We start from the raw sequence: 20,108 nt of genomic DNA, 5'->3' as shown, positions 1-20,108 counted from the left end.
TATTGTTTTAACAATACACAGTAGTGGCATACATTAACATGTGAGAAATAGGTCATTATTTTGAGAATATAATGGTGGAAAAAAGCCCATAAGAAAGCATCCACACTTTTGTGTACTTACCCCTAAATGTATTCATGTATTTGTCCTTTCTATTTAGAGGCCAAATATGTGGCAATGTGTATCTCTTAGCATGAGAACCCTCTAGATTTTGTTCTCATACTAGACTCTACCAAGATACTGTAGCCGTGACAATGATTACATTGTCTTCAGAATGAAGATTAGGAGACCACAATATCTAGGTAAATCACCTGCAAATATGTGGTGATTGTCAGTGGAGTTAAATAAAAATCTTAATGCAAACAGCTGTATTGTTCTGATACAATTGTAAAGCGCTACGGAATATGTTGGCGCTATATAAATAAATGATGATGATACTTTATTTTCTTATGAACAGTGTGAACGGTTTATTAATATCTTCTGTTACAGGGAGTGAATTTATATGTAAAAAACCTGGATGATGGTATTGACGATGACAGGCTCCGGAAAGAGTTTTCACCATATGGTACCATTACCAGCGCAAAGGTAGTTATGTGTGTGTGTAGGTTTGGTGTCTGTTTTGATTTTATCATTTGCAATGAGATCATGCAGCAAAATTGTCATAAATTACTAAAAATGTGTTAAGTGGAAAGTAAATGTGACTGTTTCAGTAGCTATCTATTCACCAGTGATCATTGAAAGGCAGCATCATTCAAATGTTATGTGCAATGCGCATAACCAAAACTGCATGCTTTATTTTTACTTTGTGAAGGGTTTATACAACCTCGGGATAGCCGTCGGAGGAAGCCCAAAAAAAAAAAACCTGGAAAAAGAAAAGAAGAAAATACTTACCGTGCTGTCAGCTGGCGATCCGGCTCCCTCCCTGGTCTCATCCTCCGTCGGGCGGGCGTGATGACGTCACGCCCGACATGCACTCCGAGCGCGACGGAGGAGGAGACCAGGGAGGGAGCCGGATCGCCAGCTGACAGCACGGTAAGTATTTTCTTCTTTTCTTTTTCCAGGTTTTTTTTTTTTTTTGGCTTCCTCCGACGGGCCACTCTGGGCTGCAGGGCCCCCGGGCACCTGCCCATTGTGCCCTATGGGAAAGACGGCCCTGAGTGGTGTACATTACATTGCTAAACTAGATTAAACATTTCATAGGACTCATGTTATCCCAGTATCTCCATATCAGATTAATGATACTTCAATATTATTCAACGCTGTTTTACTTGTTTCAGAGCCCATCACATTTCTTTCTTACTCTCTAATAGTGCACTCGTATACATGAGTTTTGATACATAGCAGGATATGTCAGGCTTCTCCCACTTTCGATTATGGGAAAACAGTAATATTTCCAAGTTGGTGGTTTGCTGCTCCATTTATATCAATCTGATCACTAAGATAATTTTTGTTTCTCAGGATCCCAATTGGTTGTAAAGCTACCGGCCATTATAATTATTTATATGAAAGGCATCACAATACTCAGCATCGCTGGCAATGGTTATAACAAAACAAGTACTTACAAGGTTTAGGATGAAAATTAGGATGTGACAGAGGGTAGAGGGGGTCCTGCTTATGGGAACTTACAGAGTAAGATAGGAGTCTTCACTGGGTTTCATGGCAATGTAAAAAAGCAGCATATAATCTTCTCTAAAAGGTTTCCTTTTTGTAGAGATGGTCACTGACCCCCGGGTTTTGTATTCGGTTTTGTATCTGGATTACCGTCGTGTTTTGGTTTTGCAAAACCGCCCTTGCGTGTTTTGGTTTTGTTTGGTTTTGCAATTTGTTAAAAAAATTACATTTATTGGTGCTAAAATAACATAATTTAGGTATTATTTTGTAGCTACATTATTATTAACCTCAGTAACACTAATTTCCAGTCATTTTTTATTCAATTTTGACCACCTCCTATGTCACAATATGATTTTCATACACTTGAAAAGAAAAATTGCTGCAGTTCTTGCCAGTGATAACAAAAAGGCCATTGTCATGCCTGGGCATAAGACCAAAAATCCACCTCTTAAGTGTGGAATTATTTTTACACAAATCCTGGCAAGAGTTGTCTATCCATTTGTAGCGTTTTTAAAGCCACACTCAGTAGAGGTAGGGAAATTAACCATCTGGGATCCTCATCCATGTTTCGTCATTTTTCAGCGAGTTCTTGGAAAACTTGGGAAAATCAGAAACTTCGGTTAAAAATCTTCCCCCCCCCAACACCTTCATAATCAATATCCCCTGAACCAACAATTGGCAGTTAAACAATCCTCTGCAAGAGGAAGCAAGAATGAAACCTGTCACCCAGTCGCAAAGCGGATCACAGACGCCCTTGGTACTATGCTAGTGTTAGATCTGCGTCCAATGTCCACTATTAATACACTTGGTTTAAGACATTTAATTGAGGTCTTCTGTCCCTGTTAGCAAATGTCATCACTATACCATTTTACTAGAAAAGCTAATTCTCTCCTGTACCGGGAAAATTCCTAAAAATTTAATAATTGGGCGACAAAATGGCATTCTACCCACTGTACACTTAACCACAGATATGTGGACAAGCGGAACTGGGCAAACTAAAGATTATATGACTGTGAAAGCCTACTGGGTTGGTCATTCGCCTTCCCCAGCATGGACAGCAGCAGCATGTACCCAGGTACGTCACATTTTTGAGAAGTAGGCTACTCTGTGTATCAGCCGCTTCAGTAAGAGGCATACAGCTGACAAACTGTTCCAAAAACTAAGGGATGTCATTGAAAGATGGCTAATCCTGTTTGGATTCTCCTGAGGATATGTCATTTCTGATTACGACCCCAATATTGGTCAAGCATTACAGCGGGGTTGAATTCCATCACATTTCCTGTTTTGCACACACTATCAACTTGGTGTTACAGAACTTTTGAAAAATGACATGCAGGAGATGCTGTTTGTGTCCAGAAACATTTATGGTCAATATTTGGTTTCTGCAACAGCATGTAGGAGAATGCAGCAGCTGCAAGAAGACTAGCATTTGAGGGGAATATACTTTAGTCCAGCGAAGTAGTTACCTGTGAAGAAAGTGCAGACACTGTTAGCTTGAGTCAAGTGATTGCCTTAATAATACATTTTGAAAAGGTGCTACAGAAAATTATAGTGTGCAATAAAACAAAGTAAATGTGCTAACTATATTTTAATTGTCGATTAAATACTTAATTTTCTTTGCAAGGATCCCAGACTTATCAACATCTTGTTGGGACGTCTTCTCCTTCAGTTTCTCTGGCAACTGCTTGTTGTAAAAGAAATTGCTTTCCCAAGACACCCAGTGGTGATGCAGATGAGTCCGCTCAACATTTTGATATTTGCTCTGCTGTAAAAGAATTGCCCAAAAATTGTGACCGCTCTGCCCTAAAATAGTCACTAGTCATTCCCTTTGGAAGGCAATTGCATCATACTACACAGACTTCTATGATGCTGGGATGAATTAGTATTGTTTGAGGAATATTATCACTAAACCCTGCCACCTCTCCTGTTTCGTAGTGAGCTATGGTACAATAAAATGTAACTATAGATTTAGACCAAGACTGTCGGCCCTATTATTTCTATTTCAGCAATTACAATTAGCAATGGAGCTCTTCTCTTTGGGTGTTACCTATATAACGCAGCACAATTTGCCTGCAAATTTTACGGACAAGCCTGTTTGCCTTCCTCTTCATCAATGACTCTTCGCAATTGAGCACACGTCTTTGGGTGTATATTACACCCAAACATTATTAGTGAAAATTAGGAAAAATACAGTTTAATCCCTGATAGGCCCTCCACCATCCTTTGCATGTTAATAGTAGGATTGGTTGGAGTTATGGTCAAGGTCACACATTTTTTTGACAAATCCTTCAAACCAGCGAAGATGTCAAACTGTTGTGGTCTGCCACCTGCATCATCCCTGCTTGTGTTTGGAAAGTGCATATTGGTGCCAGAACCTCACGTGCCAGAACTGCTCCCACTGGTGCCACAGTGCTGCAGGACTTACACAATCAACCGCATCCTCATCGTCGGCTACCCAAATCTCTCCCACATCCTCTTCTAAAGACAAAGTGTCATCCTCATTTGGTGTATCACCAGCTACACTCGGGCTGTTCAGGCACACATCAGCAGAACTGCTGAAAGGGCCCTTCTTTATGGGTACACTAACAGAATGCTCACGATTAGACATCCCACTGTTGGATGGACTCTCCACAGGGATTGGTGTCATTTCTGATTGAGAGCAAATATTATCCTCTAAAACCTTACTGTTATCTTGCAGCTCGGCTTTGACGCGTAACAGTAGTTGTGCACCACTTGTAGGCTCGGTAACATTTTTGGATCTGCCACTAATAGCCAAAAGTGAAGGCCTCATTCTCTCTTTGCCACAGCGTGTGTAGAATGGCATCACTGGGGGGTGCCAAATATTAAAAAAATAAAATAAACCTCTATCCTCCTCCTCTCCTCTAGCGATTTTTGTTACAGCAATTGGAATAAGAATATTGGATTCCCTGTCCCTGCTCTAATCAGCATGTGACTACACCCTGCTCTCTCCCTCTGTCAAATGGCGATGGATTGCTGTGGAGGCGTGTATTTATAATCTTAAAGTATTGCGAGAACCGAGCCACGAGATCCGACGACGTCACGATGACGTTCGGCCTCGATTTGGATTCGTAGCGGGCGGAAGAGTACCGAGCTACTCAGCTCGGTACTCTGATACCCAAAGTTCGGGTGGGTTCGGTTCTCGGGGAACTGGACCCGCCCATCTCTACCTTTTTGTCATATGCCTAATTCTGGGAATCAAAGTACATTTCCAAATCTACACTTTGTTTATTGCCTATGGTGGAGCTATTGTAACTAAACATTCTGCAACAATGTTTTAACAATTTATCTAGAAATTAATAAAGAAAGTAGAATTGCGAACTTCCAGCAATCCAATTATTCCTGAAAATCAAATTTGTCCAAATACATTATGCAAAAGACAACTATTTCTAGAGCCCATTAAACATATTTCTCGAACATCCCTTGGGGGACACCGGGACCTTGGGGTATAGAGTAGGGACAGGCGAACACTGGCACTTTAACTTTAGTTAAAACAAAAGCTCTGGCTCCTCCCCCTCTATACCCCACCTCCTGCTAGAGGCCAGTCTAGTTTAAGTGCCCGGCGAGCGGGCTGTGCACGGGGCTGCCTAGCAGCCGTTTTTACTTTGTTTCTGATTATGTTTATTTTATTGTGTTTCAGAGACTATTGTCTCCGGGGTCTGACAGCCGGCGGCTCCCTGAGCTCCCGTCTGTCAGCTAGAGGTCCCGCTGCCTGCTGTGCTGAGAGGAGTCGGGGGAAGCATGCTTCCTTTTCCCTCTCTTGGGCCTCAGAGTTTGCATCTCTTCTGCGGCTGCTGCTGGCGGGGAGAGATTGTATTTACAGCGGGGGATCCTCTATGTGTAGCGCACAGCATGGACGGCTGTGTGCTGTCTGCGGGGGCGGAGGTGCCATGTAGGTCCTCCTTTCTGCCTGCTCCCTCTGCCGAATCTTCGACCCTCCTTGGAGCCGGGCACAGTCGCCGCAGGCTGTGTCCATCCTCCATGTGCAGAGAGCATGCTTCCTGCACACACTGCATCTGGAGGGTTGGCAGCAGGTAAGTGAAACTCTCTCTCAGCATAGTGCTGGGAAAGGGGAAGGGTAAAAATCTCGGTGGTTCCTTGAGCTGGCTGTTTTTTACTAAAAACAGTCATTTTGTTTGGGTAAAGATAAGGTTCTATTTTTAGCTCGGAACAGGGTCAGGCAAGGGTCACTATCTCAGTGAGCCCTGCTACTAGGCTCTGGATTGGTTGAGGTGATTGTCAGACTTGGACGATAGCCAGTCCAGAGCTGGGCCCTGGGGGGAGTGTTTTCCTCTTGTGCACTTCCCCCATGGTAGTCTCTCACTCCTCGTGTGCAGACACCAGAGTAGAAAGCCATTTTGAAAGCTCCTGTTTCTCCCCTTTTCTATCCTGTATACTATAAGGTAAAGGGTTGTGGGTGGTTTGTGAAACGTTTGTATTTTTTATAATTTGGGGAGCTTTGGCTGTATCGCAGGCTCACTTTCTCTTGTAGTTTGTGTGCTGCTTGTGATCTGTACTGTGTGTATTTCTCTGTACTGTTTTTGTCTCATCTGTTAACATGTCAGAGAGGGAAAAATCTATGCATGGTAGGGCTGATGCTACTATGTTAAGTTTCACCTGTACTGTCTGTCACGTTAAGTTATCGTCTGGGCAGCCAGGTGCGCAGGCTTTGTGCGTATCCTGTCGGCCTGCGGAGACTACTCCTGTTGAAACAGCTTCCGTCTGTTCAAACACGGAGGAGCCTGTCTGGGCTCGGTCTCTATTTAATACAGTGGAACTGCTTGCTCAGAAGGTACAGTCTCAAGCTGCTCAACCCTCGGCTCAGATTTTACCTGTTTCTGCTCCAGTGGAGTCTGTAGAACCAGCCTGGGTACAGAGTCTTGCATCCTCAGTACAGGGTTTAGTGGCGGTTTCTTCCTCTTTGGAGAGGATGATGCGGTCGGCCGCACCGTCTTCTGCAGGTAAGCAGAAGAGGGTGGCGGCACCTCTTCTGGGACCTGAGTCTGATTCGGATTGTGGTTCCCAGGAAGAGGGCGAGTTACTGTTAAGTTCTGACATAGATGCTACTTCTCTGGTGGAGGAGGTTCAGACTGATCGTCAGAGTGTAAAGGAGTTAATTCAGGCTGTGCGTCAGGTACTTGATATTCCTGAGGAACAAGTTCCTGAGGCTTCTGGATCATCTCTTTTTGTAAAGCGCAAGAAAAAGGCGTTTGTTTTCCCGGCCTCTTCCCATTTGGAAGATTTGCTGTCGGAACCTTGGACTTCCCCAGACAGGAAGTTTCAGGTGTCTAAGCGACTGCAGTCGTGTTATCCATTTCCCTCTGAAGTTCTCGCTAAATGGGAGATGCTTCCTCAAGTGGATGCGGCTGTGGCAAGGGTGGCAAAGGTAACTACTATTCCTCTTCCTATCCAGGCCACTCTTAAGAACGGTCTCGACCTTCCGGTCTTTACCATCCTTAAGTCCATTTTTGTGGCAGCAGGTGCTTCTTTGAGGCCTGCGTTGGCATCAGCGTGGGTTAACAAAGCTGTTGAACGCTGGTCGGAACAATTGTCTGAAGGTTTTTGGCAGGCAGGCCGTCCTCTGAACTGCTTTCTTTACTGGAGCAAATTCAGAGAGCGACAGATTATTTAGGAGAGGCTGCTATGGCAGCGGGGCTGATTGGAGCGCGCATTTCTGCCTCGGCAGTTGCAGCGCGTCGGACTCTTTGGCTAAAGTCCTGGGAGGCTGATGTAGAGTCCAAAAAAGCTCTAGAGTCCATTCCTTTTTCTGGAGGTGTTCTGTTTGGACCTCAGCTTGACTCCTTTATTAGTCAGGCAACAGGAGGTAAGAGCACTTTCCTCCCGGTCAGTGCTCCCAAGCAGAGGATGTCCAAATTTCAGGCCTTTCGTTCCGCAGGAAGATTTCGAGGACAATATTCCTCAGGCCAATCTTCTAGAGGTCATTCATCCTTCCCTAGAGATAGTTTGCAGCGGGGGAGTCAGGCCTGGTCTGCGCGACGTCCAGCTGCAAAGCCTACAAGACAAACAGTCTGCATGACGGGCTTTTTGCTCCTCCGCTGTCGTCAGTGGTAGGAGCAAGTCTAATGCGGTTCAGGGATCGGTGGTGTCAGTCCACTACCGATGTCTGGATTCCGGAAGTGGTGAACCAGGGTTACAAGATCGATCTGCTCGGTCTTCCTCCCAGACGGTTCTTCGCCACAGGGCTTCCGTCTTGTCCGAGAAAGCGATTGGCTTTAACAGAAGCGATTCAATCCCTTCTTTCATCCAGAGTGATTATTCCGGTTCCTCATTCTCAAAGAGGTTTGGGGTTTTATTCCAATTTTTTTCTTGTGACAAAACCAGACGGCTCCTTTAGACCGATTCTCAATCTAAAGGATTTGAACACACAGTGCCCAGCTTCAAGATGGAGTCTTTACGCTCGGTCATTCTCGGCATTGAACAGGGAAAATTTGTGGTGGCTCTAGACATCAAAGATGCATATCTCCATGTGCCTATTTGGAAGGGTCATCAGTCCCTGTTGAGGTTTGCAGTCCGGTCAGATCACTTCCCGTTTCAGGCCCTTCCGTTCGTTATCCACGTATCTTCACCAAGATCATGACGGTTATGGCTGCTCTGCTAAGGACAAAGGGAATTACAATCATCCCTTACCTGGACGATCTACTTTTAAAGGCAGATTCTTCAGAGAGGTTCTGTTGCATATTCAGGTAGTAATCCAGACCCTGGAGTCGCACGGTTGGATTATCAACTTCAAAATATCCAAGTTGATTCCATCCCAGCGGATGGTGTTTCTGGGTCTCTTTTTCGATACCCGTTTCAGACGGGTGTTCTTTCCTCAGGACAAGATCTTAGTCTTACAGAGGATGGTGAAATCTCTGGTGGCAAAGAGACCTTCCATTCATTTTGCAATGAGACTTCTGGGCAAGATGGTTTCGTCATTCAAAGCGATTGTTTGCCCAGTTCCGTGCACGACAGTTTCAATTGGAACTTCTGTCGCAGTGGAACAAATCTCATCAGAATCTGGCGAGTCAGGTTTTTCGCCTGTCTCCGCAGACACGTCAGTCGTTGATCTGGTGGTTACACAGGCAGAATCTCACCAGGGGACGCTTGTTCTCAATTTGGAATTGGATTCTGATAACAACAGATGCCAGCCTTTGAGGTTGGGGGGCTGTCTGTCTTCAGGCTCGGTTTCAGGGGCTTTGGACTCAGAAGGAATCCAAGCTTCCCATAAATGTCTTAGAAATGCGCGCATTGTTTCATGCTCTAAGGAGTGTGCAACACTTGCTGCAGGGAAAGCCAGTGAAGATCGGACAATGTCACGGCAGTGGCATATCTCAACCATCAGGGCGGCACCAGGAGTCTCTTGGCCATGAGGGAGACGCACAGGATATTTCTGTGGGCCGAAGCTCACGTTTCGGCACTCGTGGCCATCTTCATTCCCGGAATAGAAAATTGGGAAGCAGACTTCCTAAGCAGGCAGACTCTGCATCCAGGAGAATGGTCTCTCCATCCGGAGGGGTTTCAACAGTTAGTGGTGAAATGGGGTCAACCGGATGTCGACATGATGGCATCTCGGTTGAATCACAAGGTTCCCCGCTACTGTTCCCGTGCAAGAGATCCCGGGGCAGTCGCGGTAGACACTATGTTCGTCCCTTGGAGGTACCGCTTAGTGTACCTTTTTCCTCCGATAGCCATGCTTCCACGAGTACTGAAAAAGGTGGAGAGAGGGTATTCCAGTGCTTCTACTGGCGCCGGATTGGCCGCGCAGGGCCTGGTACACCGACGTACTCTTCATGGCAGGAGGTCGGTCGTGGCGGTTGCCAATACGCCCAGACCTGCTAACCCAGGGTCCCTTTTGTCATTAAAGTTTGCAACGTCTGGCTTTAACGGCGTGTCTGTTGAGACCAGGATCCTAAGAGCTAAGGGTTTTTCGGATCGGGTGGTGCAGACCATGCTCAGTGCTCGAAAACTGGCTTCGGCCAAAATATATCATCGTGTCTGGCGGACATATATTGGTTGGTGCGAAAAGAAGGGATATCCTGCGTCGTCTTTTCGTCTGGCCAGGTTGCTGAGGTTCTTGCAGGATGGCTTGGATACAGGTTTGCGTCTTAGTTCTCTTAAGGGTCAGGTGTCAGCTCTTTCAATCTTCTTTCAAAGGAAACTTGCTGTCATTCCTGATGTGCAAACTTTCATTCAAGGTGTTCTCCATGTTCAGCCTTCTTATATTCCTCCGGTTCCGCCATGGGATTTGAATTTGGTGTTGAGAGCTTTACAGCATCCACCGTTTGAACCTTTGAATTCGGTGGATTTCAAATTTCTAACTTTGAAATCGGTTTTTATTTTGCCCATTTCTATGACACACAGAGTTTCAGAGCTTGCTGCTTTGTCTTGCAAGCCTCCTCTGTTGGTTTTTCATGAGGATAGGGCAGTTCTTCGAACCAAGCCCTCCTTCCTTCCTAAAGTTGTATCTAAGTTTCATTTGAATCAGGATATTGTTATTCCGGCTCTATCTGATTCCTCTTCTTCCGATAATGATGAGTCTATTCGTTATCTAGATGTTGTTCGTGCCTTGCGAATTTATGTTAAAATATCTCAAATTACGTAAAACTGAGGATCTTTTGATTCTTTATGATCACAAAAGAGGCTGGCCAGCTTCTAAAGTGACCATTGCTAGGTGGTTTACGGCTGTTATCCGTCAGGCTTACAATGGGGCTGGGGAGCCTGTCCCAGATGATCTACGGGCGTATTCTATAAGATCTGTAAGTCCTTCCTGGGCGGCACGCCATGTTTCCTCCAGTGAACAATTGTGTAAAGCGGCCACGTGGTCTTCTGTACACACTTTCACAAAGTTTTACAGATTTAATGTGTTTGCCTCTAGGGATGTAAGTTTTTGGAGAAAGGTGCTTCGGGCCGTTTATTCTGAGCGTTCCCACCCGTGAGACAGCTTTGGGATGTCCGCAAGGTCCCGGTGTCCCCCAAGGGATGTTGGAGAAAATGGGATTTTTATACTTGCGTCAAATCCGTTTCACTTAATCCATTGGGGGACACTGGGCGCCCACCCTTAATGCTCTGGTTTCTCCTTCTGTTTGACATGTTGTCTGGTTGTTAAGAGAATGATGTGTTGTTAAGTTTATTCTCTTTTCTTTGGTTTCTCTCTGTGATGAAATGAGTTTGATAACCCTGTGAGCATGTCTCATTTCTCACATAATGTGGATTATAGTACTTTTTATAGCCCATGCTGTTTGTTCCCCAGCTCACCAGACTACAACTGCATTGTCCAATAACATGTGGCTAAGGGGACATTGTAGTTCAGTGTACATATGTATATTGTTTATTGTATATTGATAACATGAAGTAAGGTTCTATTCACTGTCTTTAAAGTGAAGCCAGGGGGATTATGGGTAGGTATCAGGTTGCCATGTGCCTGAGTAGGAAAACTAATTAGTGTCCATTGTTCTCACCAGGCTAGTCCAGACAGGCCATCTAACAGGGGAGGTTCTCTGAAAGGACAGCCCATCTTCACTCCCCTGTCCAACCCCCCCCCCTAGTCCAGCACTGACCAATGGTTAAGTAGAATAGACGCAGGGGTTTGCCCAGGGAGGGAAAAGACTGGAAATTAGACCTGTGATATATAAGGAACAACTCCAGGGGGGAGGGGTGGTCATGCTTGGATTTCATTCAGGAAGGTGCAAGATAGAGTATTGAATTGTCGTTTTCTAACTGGAGTCTATACAGGTATTCCTCACTTAACGACCGACCTATTTAGCGACCATTCGGACTTACGACCCGTTGTTACGTCCGGCTCCGCCGCTCAGCAATAGGGGAAATTAATGACCTGTGCCCTTGCGACGGGAAGTAACCACGCCCGTAGTACCCGCATAGTTTCTTTCTGAGCTGAAGAAGACAAGACAAGACGCACCTGATACCCTTGCAGTCTCCATCGTGCGGTAAGTTAGCTCTACAGTACTTGGAACTTGTACAGTATTTTCATCATTCAACTAAGCTGCTGAAACTATTTTAAAATGAAAAGAATTTTTATTATTTTAGTAACCAGATACATAGGACACTATTTATACGAGTGCCACACATCCCCATTATGTAGGTCCCCCAAACAAGACTTGCAATAATTTGCCATACATGTCCTCGCTATTAAAGCATGTGTATGTGCATGTGTAAGTTAGCTCTCATTCACACTCAATTAGTACATACAACATACAGCTGTACATACAGTATTTGGTTTCTAAATTTGAACCCTTGTGTGCACCCATAGATAAAAAATGTCCAAAAAAAGAAAGGCTATTGACCTTGAGATGAAAATGAAGATTATTAAAGACTACGAAGCTGGTAAAAAAGTGAAAGTGATAGCAGAAGATTTGGAGCTGGCACATTCGACCATTTCAACAATTCTGAAGGACAAAGATAGAGTGAAAGAGGCAGTGAAAGCCTCAACGGGATTTAAAGCCATCATAACAAGGCAGCGGAAAGGCCTCATTCATGAAATGGAGAAGTTACTGGCAATCTGGTTTGACGACCAGCTACAAAAAAGAATGCCGATGAGCCTTTTCATAATTCAAGCTAAGGCACGCAGTATCTTTGATACTTTGAAGGAGCGTGAAGGAGAGGAGGAATCAATAGAAACATTTATGGCAAGCCATGGATGGTTTCAACGGTTTTGTCGAAGATTCAATTTGCATAATCGTAGTACCTGTGGTGAGGCAGCAAGCGCTGACTTTGAAGCAGCTAAAAAATTTGTTCACGAATTTGATGAAATCATTGAGAAAGGTGGCTACTGTATGGAACAGATATTTAATGTGGATGAGACCGGACTTTTTTGGAAAAAAATGCCGGAAAGGTCTTACATTCACAAGGAAGCAAAGACAATGCCCGGTTTCAAGGCTTTTAAAGATAGGATCACCCTGTTGTTGGGAGGAAATATCGCCGGGTTCAAGTTAAAGCCTTTCCTCATCTATCGCTCAGAGAACCCACGTGCATTTAAGCAGATTAATAAGCACACATTGCCCGTTTACTACCGTTCAAATAAGAAGGCATGGATGACACAAGCTTTGTTTGAGGATTGGTTCCTCAACTGCTTCATACCCCAAGTCAAGCAATATTGTCAGGGGAAGGGAGTTGTCTTTAAAATTATGCTCCTCCTTGATAATGCCCCAGGCCATCCACAACATCTTGATGATCTACACCCGGATGTAAAGGTGGTGTATCTGCCTAAAAACACAACTGCCATTCTTCAGCCAATGGATCAGGGGGCTATAGCCACGTTCAAAGCGCACTATTTGCGCACAACTTTTTCCAAAGCTGTAGCAGAAACTGAAAGTAATGAGGTAACCCTTCGAGATTTTTGGAAGTCGTACAATATTTATCACTGCATACAGAATGTTGATTCATCTTGGAAGGAAGTGTCAGAAAAATGTATGCAAGGCATATGGAAAAAATGCCTAAAAAGATTTGCAAATAATTTTGAAGTATTTGATGTAGACACACAGGTCGATGTCATAAATCAAACATCTGTGCAACTAGCTAGCAATCTTAATTTAGAGGTTGAAGTAGAAGATATTGAAGAACTAGTGGAATATGTTGAGGGAGAGCTGAGCAACGAAGACTTAATGGAGTTGGAAGCTCAGCAACACTTGGAAAATGATGACGAAGAGGAAACAATGGAAGAAGTACAAAAGAAGTTCACTTTAAAAAAGTTAGCTGGTGTGTTTTCAAAAGTGAATGCGGCTATGTTACAACTAGAGGCTATGGACCCAAATGTGGAACGGTTCATGAAAGTGGAGCGGAAAATAAATAATGTTTTACTATGCTATCGTGAAATTTATGAAGAAAAGAAAAAAATTACTAAACAAACAACACTAAAAGAATACTTCCCGAAACCTACACCTAGGACCTCCACTCATACATCTACAGGTCCTTAGATATCCTTGCTGTGATCTCCCTGGGCCCTCTTTGTTATACAGTACTGTACTGTAATTGTTGCTGTTTGTACAGCTTTACTGTACCAATGTTTCTTTTATGTTATGCAGTTATGCAAAGTAAAGCAAACTTCAAAATACAATTTTCTTTTGTCCATTTCTCTATTCAGAATCAATATAAATGATTACAATACATGTAGGTGTATATTACAGTACTGTACTCACTTAGCGACCAATTCGCTTAACGACCTAGTCGTTGGAACGGAACTCGGTCGTTAAGTGAGGAATACCTGTATATGCAGCTGAGAGGGATCCATGGGTCATGAAGTCTGGAGAGCAGGTGACTATATCTCCTTAAGTTATTGGGGTAAGGGACAGATGATGTGGTAAATCTGCCTGGCATTTATTTACTGTGTGTATATAATATTCTAGTGTTGTTTGTATAACAATAAATATACTGTTGTATTTTTATAACTGCATTTTGCCTGAGTGACCATACAAATCCTAGAAGGTACTGGGTAGCACTGGGCCAGATAAACCCGGTATCTTCACACTCTCTATCTCCCTTTCTGCGGGCTTGGTTAAACATAGACTGGCCTCTAGCAGGAGGTGGGGTATAGAGGGGGAGGAGCCAGAGCTTTTTGTTTTAACTAAAGTTAAAGTGCCAGTGTTCGCCTGTCACAACTCTATACCCCAAGGTCCCGGTGTCCCCCAAGGGATGTTCGAGAAATATGTTTAATGGGCTCTAGAAATAGTTGTCTTTTGCATAATGTATTTGGACAAATTTTCAGGAATAATTGGATTGCTGGAAGTTCGCAATTCTACTTTCTTTATTAATTTCCCCAAGGTCCCGGTGTCCCCCAATGGATTAAGAGAAACGGATTTTACGTAAGTATAAAAATCCCATTTTTCAGCTTTACCACTTTTTTTTTCCCCCTTCAGTGTATCGCACCTTAGAGGTTAACCAAATCTGTTTAATTTTTGGATGGATACCACTTTAAAATATCAAGAAGGCCTTAGTATTGATAAGGCACTGTCTAGAAAGTCTATTTATTTTGACAACCTCTATTCTGTCTTCGTTGTCTGACTTTTTTCTTTAAAAATATTGACCTGTTTTTTGGTTTTGATATTGGAGGTTTCCTCTTCAAACTCCATGGCAGGCATCATAAATGGATTGACACCCTAGTTGGCTGAGTTGAACAGGAATAGAACACCACCTGAAATTATATAATGTGACTAATTTTTCTCCTTGTGTCTCCATCTTGTCTTTTAAGCTGGCCTGATTCCTCTGTTTGCTGGTCCTTAATCAGCTGATCTTGATTTGTCATCTAATAGTGATTCAGAATAGATCATGGAAGATCCCAGGTCATGTAACCCAGATGTTGTGGATAGTCTTCATAAATAAAGCTATGGGTATAGTTGATACATCATATCCTGTGCCTCTCTACAGGATTTTCTTTTTGACTATCATAACTGCAAGGGCAGAGTCTTCTGTTGCACTGGATTATTAAATATCCTATAGATAAGAACCTTGCTTTTAAAAACTCGAGGAACCATCTTCAAGTCTGGTGTTGCTATGACTTAAGACTCCAGGGCCCTTGAGAGTATCAAATGATACCCTACATAAAGATGTGCAGGAGAAAATCAATAGTCTATATTTGCCTAAGAGCTTTGACATTATGAAAAAAGGTATAGACGTCCTTTGTAAAGCATTTCTGGATGCATTTACAGCTCCAAGTATGGCTTCAGCAGTGGTTACAAGGAGATCTCTGGCTGCTTCCGTGGGCAGCGTATACACAACAAAAAAAATCATTTAGCTACTGTTTCCTATTGAAAGTGATTTTTATTTGGAGATAAATTAGGTTCAATGATTTAGAAGCTCACTGGAGGTAAATTTCATTCTCTACTGCAAGACAGGAGATTGAAGCATCTACCTCTCGCCAGCACTTTTGGTGGAGATGCATCCAAATAACCTTATCATTCCTTTAGAAACTAAGAAAATTAGTGTGGACAATAAACAGCTCAATGACTTGCAAAATTGTCTGCAAAGGGTGCAAAATCAAATTCCATTTGGTACCCAAAGGTAATATTTTTGTAAAGTTCTTTCCTTTTCATCCCCAGTAGAGTTGGAGAATTTATGGAACTGCTTACATGCCTTGCTTGAAACACAAGTCATTTCTATGGTTCCTGCGGCACAGAGGGCTTCTGGTTTCTATTACAAATTCTTCCTCGTAAAAATAAAAAAAAATCATCAGGGGGCTACAGACTTGTGACCACTCAATTCACATAAGGTATGGTATATGGAAAAATTCCTCAACTCCCATAGATTTGTAGGGTGCTTCTCTCCACATTCCTATTGCAATCTAACATCACAGATTTCTGGAATGAATCTTCATAATGGGTAATTGCTTCAATTCACCTGTCTTCCATTTGGTTTGTTGACAACTCAGAATCTTCAGCAAGGTGCAGTCTGTCCTCATAGCCGCCCTCAGGAAACAGTGTCTCCATACCCACACAATAGTAACAAGGAAATCAATGTACATTATACAAAAACAAAACAGCCCAAGTGATGATATTCCTAAAACATCACGGTTGGATTGTCAATACAGCAAACAGTCACCTTGTGTCTTCTCAACAGCTACAGTTCTTGGGCATACGGATAGACACAGCATGTAACAGAATGTCTTTGTACAACTAGAGTTTTTACAAAATGCAACATCTAGCACAACAACTCCAGTCCCAAAAACCGACTTCAATACAAAACTATGTTCGTCTCCTAGAAATGCTCTCATTCACATTTGACATTTTTTGGGCGAGGTGACATATGTGAGAACTTCAAACTGGACCTACTTTGTCAGTGGGGCTACAATTCAACTTCTTTAGATCGTGTCTTTCGACTTTTAAAAGTCACAAGGAAGTTCCTCGGCTGGTAGCAGGATCCAAAGCTGAAGAATTGTGGAATAACACTCTCAGAATGAGAGTGTCTTATACTCACAACTGATTCCAGCTCAACAGGATCAGGCGCTCAGCTCTCTGGAGAGGCAATACAAGATGCATGGCTCCTGTGCAAAAGGTTACTACAAATAAACACAGGAAGTGAGAGCAGTATAGTATGCAATTCAGTATTTTGAATCTTTTCTGAAGGACAAACATCTCAGACAAAAGGACTGCAGCTGCCTTATTAAACCAGCAAGGGGTCACAAGGACTATCATGGAGGTGTCTGCAGATATGTCATGGGCAAAAGACAAATTGATATCCTCCTTTTCTGTATTTTCATGTGGTAGGTTAAGACAAGAGGATAGCAGGTTAACTCAATGAATGTCAATGCCTGATCCATCCATGAGAATGGGCTTAGCATATAAAGGTTTTCAAAAATTATTGCAGAAGTTCAGTCTTTCCCAGATAGACCTGATGGCAACTACTGCAAACTCAAAGGTAGCTCTTTTCCCTTCACAGGGGACTTCAGAGCAGAAGTAACAGATGCTCAGTCATTGCCTTGCAACTTTGGGGTATGCATTCACCCATTTTCCCTGCTTATAGCTCAAACCTTAGACAGGAAAAAGTGGTAGAAGTCAGCAGTTCTTCCCGTTTGACCTCATTGTTCATAGTTTGCAGTAACATGGAGGATACTTCTGGAACTCCTTGGCCTAAGACAATTTTGTCAAATCTGCTACATCAGTGGCTGATTATTCATCCAAAGGATGCACTCTTTGGGAGCTTGAAAATTGACTAGGCTTTGTATGAAAGGGAGTTTCTGGCATAGTAAGTGAGGTATTACTTCAAACTAGAAAACTGTAGGTAAATGGGTGAATTAAACATAGAAACATAGAATTTGACGGCAGATAACAACCGCTTGGCCCATCTAGTCTGCCCATTGTTTTATTAGCCTATGGTAACCTTAAATCTTATTTGATTATGTTTTATAAGGATATTATGTCTATCCCAAGCATGTTTTATCTGCTCTACTGTATTTGCCTCTACCACATCTGATAGGAGGCTATTCCACTTATCCACTACCCTTTCTGTGAAGTAGTTTTTCCTCAAATTTCCTCTGAACCTACTTTCATCCAGTTGCAGTGCATGTCCTTGTGTTCTAGTACTTCTCTTCCTTTGAAGAAGTTTCCCTCTTGTACCTTTTTCAAACCCCTGATATATTTTAAAGTTTCTATCATGTCCTCCTTTTCCTTTCTCTGCTCCAAACTATACATATTAAGTTCTTTTAGTCTTTCCGGGTAACTTTTGTGCTGTATGTCATGCACCATTTTAGTTGCCCTTCTTTGTACAGTTTGTAATGTATCTATAGCCTTCTGGAGGTATGGCCTCCAGAATTGAACACAGTATTCTAGATGAAGCTGTACCAATGACCTATACAGTGGCATTATTACTTCTTTCTGCTACTGATTCCTCTCCCTATGCAACCAGTCATCTAACTTGCCTTCCTCATTGCATTGTTGCATTGCTTACCTGCCTTTAAGTCACCTGAAATAGTGACTCCTAGATCCCTTTCCTCCTCAGTAGTTTCCATTATAGTGCCATTAATACTGCATTTAGCCTTTGTGTTTTTGAGACCCAAGTGCATGATTTTGCATTTTTTGTAATTAAACTGTATTTGCCACTCTCTTGGCCATTCCTCTAGTCTACCTAGATCATCAATCATTTGTTTTACCCCTCCTGGTGTGAATTACATGCCCTATGGTGCAATAAGCCATACCTAAATATTTATTTGGATAAAGTAGTGGTAATCCTATTTATTTTGTTATTCACAACCCAATAGCGAGAAGCAGTAATTATTGCATACCCTGAAACTTAAAGGCAATTTCCATTTATCTCTCCAGAATGAAGGAGCTCTGGAAAACTGATCAGCTGTGTCCTCCACGTAGGGCCTTGTAATGGGCATACTCATTCTTAACATAGTCTTGTAATATTGGTCAGATGTCATTTCTCAGGCTTGTAAGTGGAATGGATGGAAGGTGCCAGAAGTCTTAAAAGGCCATTCTCTAAAAGCGGCAGTAAACATTTGAACATATAAGGCTCAGGCTTCAGCCGAGTTATGCAAAGCAACAGGATGGTAATTTATTCATACCTTTAGCAAACATTATTATGTTCTGGGTGTGACATCTTCTGCAAGATCTCAGTTTAAAAGGCAGTTATTTAACAGACATTTCTTGTTACATCCACATTAAACTGTGTGTGTGTGTATTTCACACTCTCACACTTATACTCTCTCACACACACACACACACACCTTCATTTAAACATGATACGGCTTTTTATGCAGTTGTCAAATGTACCATGGACATCTCTAGCCTTTATACAAGCATTTCTCATTTAGGGGTATAAGCGTCGTGGAAGACATTGTGTCCTCTAGTCCACAGTATGAGGGTCCTCCTATAGACTTCTTGATGTTACTAATTGATGTTCTGCATAAAAATATTATTTTTGTTTGCAGTTACTAGTGACTGCGATTGGGTCGAACATGGCCCCATCGTATGCAAATTTATTTATGCATCAATATGAAAATACACAATATATTTTTTAGATGAGGTACACTGATGACCTCTTCATGCTGTGGACTGAGAGTTAGATGGACCTCACCACGTTCATTTATAAACTCAAACCTAATAGTATCCTCAAGCTTGAGTATTATCTTGAACATTAGTCCAGTGACCATTAAGAGTCTTTATGTAACAATTGCCCGTAAATATGAGTTTTTGTAACCACTGTCTACAGAAAAACTACAGTTAAGAATACCCTACTACTGGCAGGAAGCTTTCATCCGAAACCATTGAAAAGGGGACTACCGTTTTCTCAAATGTTAAGAGATCTACGTATTGTATCTAGCAAAGAATTATTATCAGGAGCCTTAAGAGATGTGGATGAACGCTTTTTACAAAGGGTTTGTGATCCAGAAGAGATCAATGAGGCGATCTTTCAATGTTCATATCTTGATCAAGACAAACTATTGGAGACTAAGGACACCGATGTCAACAAGGTGGATCGTTTAACTTTTATTAACATTTTTTTTTAATCGGTTCTTAAAAGATACGTGAAGTATTTTACTAACACTGGCACATATTAAACTCAGACCCGGTGCTTGGATGAGATTTGGATTTGCCACCCATGTTTTGTTACAAACGGAGTCGGAATCTCAAGGACATTCTAGTTCGCAATGATGTAGTCCAACATGTTTCACATAATAAAGCCACAGAATCGCTTGCACCAAAATTGGGTGCTTTTAAATGTACAGGATGTGTTTAATTGTCCATTCCTTCTGACGGGATAAATTCACCAATCCAAGTACAGGTGAAATATTCAAAATTATCCAACGGCTCACTTGGAAAAACAACTTCGTAGTTTGTCATAATCTGTCCATGCCAGAAAATTTATGTCAGCAAGACCTCATGCATGTTAAAGTAACAAATAGCTATGCATGAATCTCTGATTAAAAAAAAGCTATGTTACAAGTCGACATCAAAGCTCCACCTGTTGCATGCCACTTTGTTCAGTTCAATCATAAAATTGTTCAATTTTGTTGTATGTCAATTAATCAGGTC

The 20,108-nt window shown here is 42.5% G+C and overlaps 1 protein-coding gene across 3 annotated transcripts in view; it reads left to right on the top strand.

Moving 5' to 3' along the window:
- PABPC1L (poly(A) binding protein cytoplasmic 1 like) overlaps nucleotides 1-20,108 on the top strand; it is a 115,662-nt gene that overhangs the window by 54,862 nt on the left and 40,692 nt on the right. For all 3 annotated transcript variants that reach the window (XM_075176952.1, XM_075176951.1, XM_075176953.1), the window contains exon 8: nucleotides 487-582. In XM_075176952.1, coding sequence (XP_075033053.1) covers nucleotides 487-582 — 96 coding nt within the window. The remainder of the gene's footprint in view (nucleotides 1-486; nucleotides 583-20,108) is intronic.

Source organism: Mixophyes fleayi, chromosome 6 (assembly GCF_038048845.1).
Source record: "Mixophyes fleayi isolate aMixFle1 chromosome 6, aMixFle1.hap1, whole genome shotgun sequence".
NCBI classification, from domain to species: domain Eukaryota; kingdom Metazoa; phylum Chordata; class Amphibia; order Anura; family Limnodynastidae; genus Mixophyes; species Mixophyes fleayi.
Note: the sequence above shows the minus strand (reverse complement) of the source record. Positions and strands in the feature narration are given on the sequence as shown.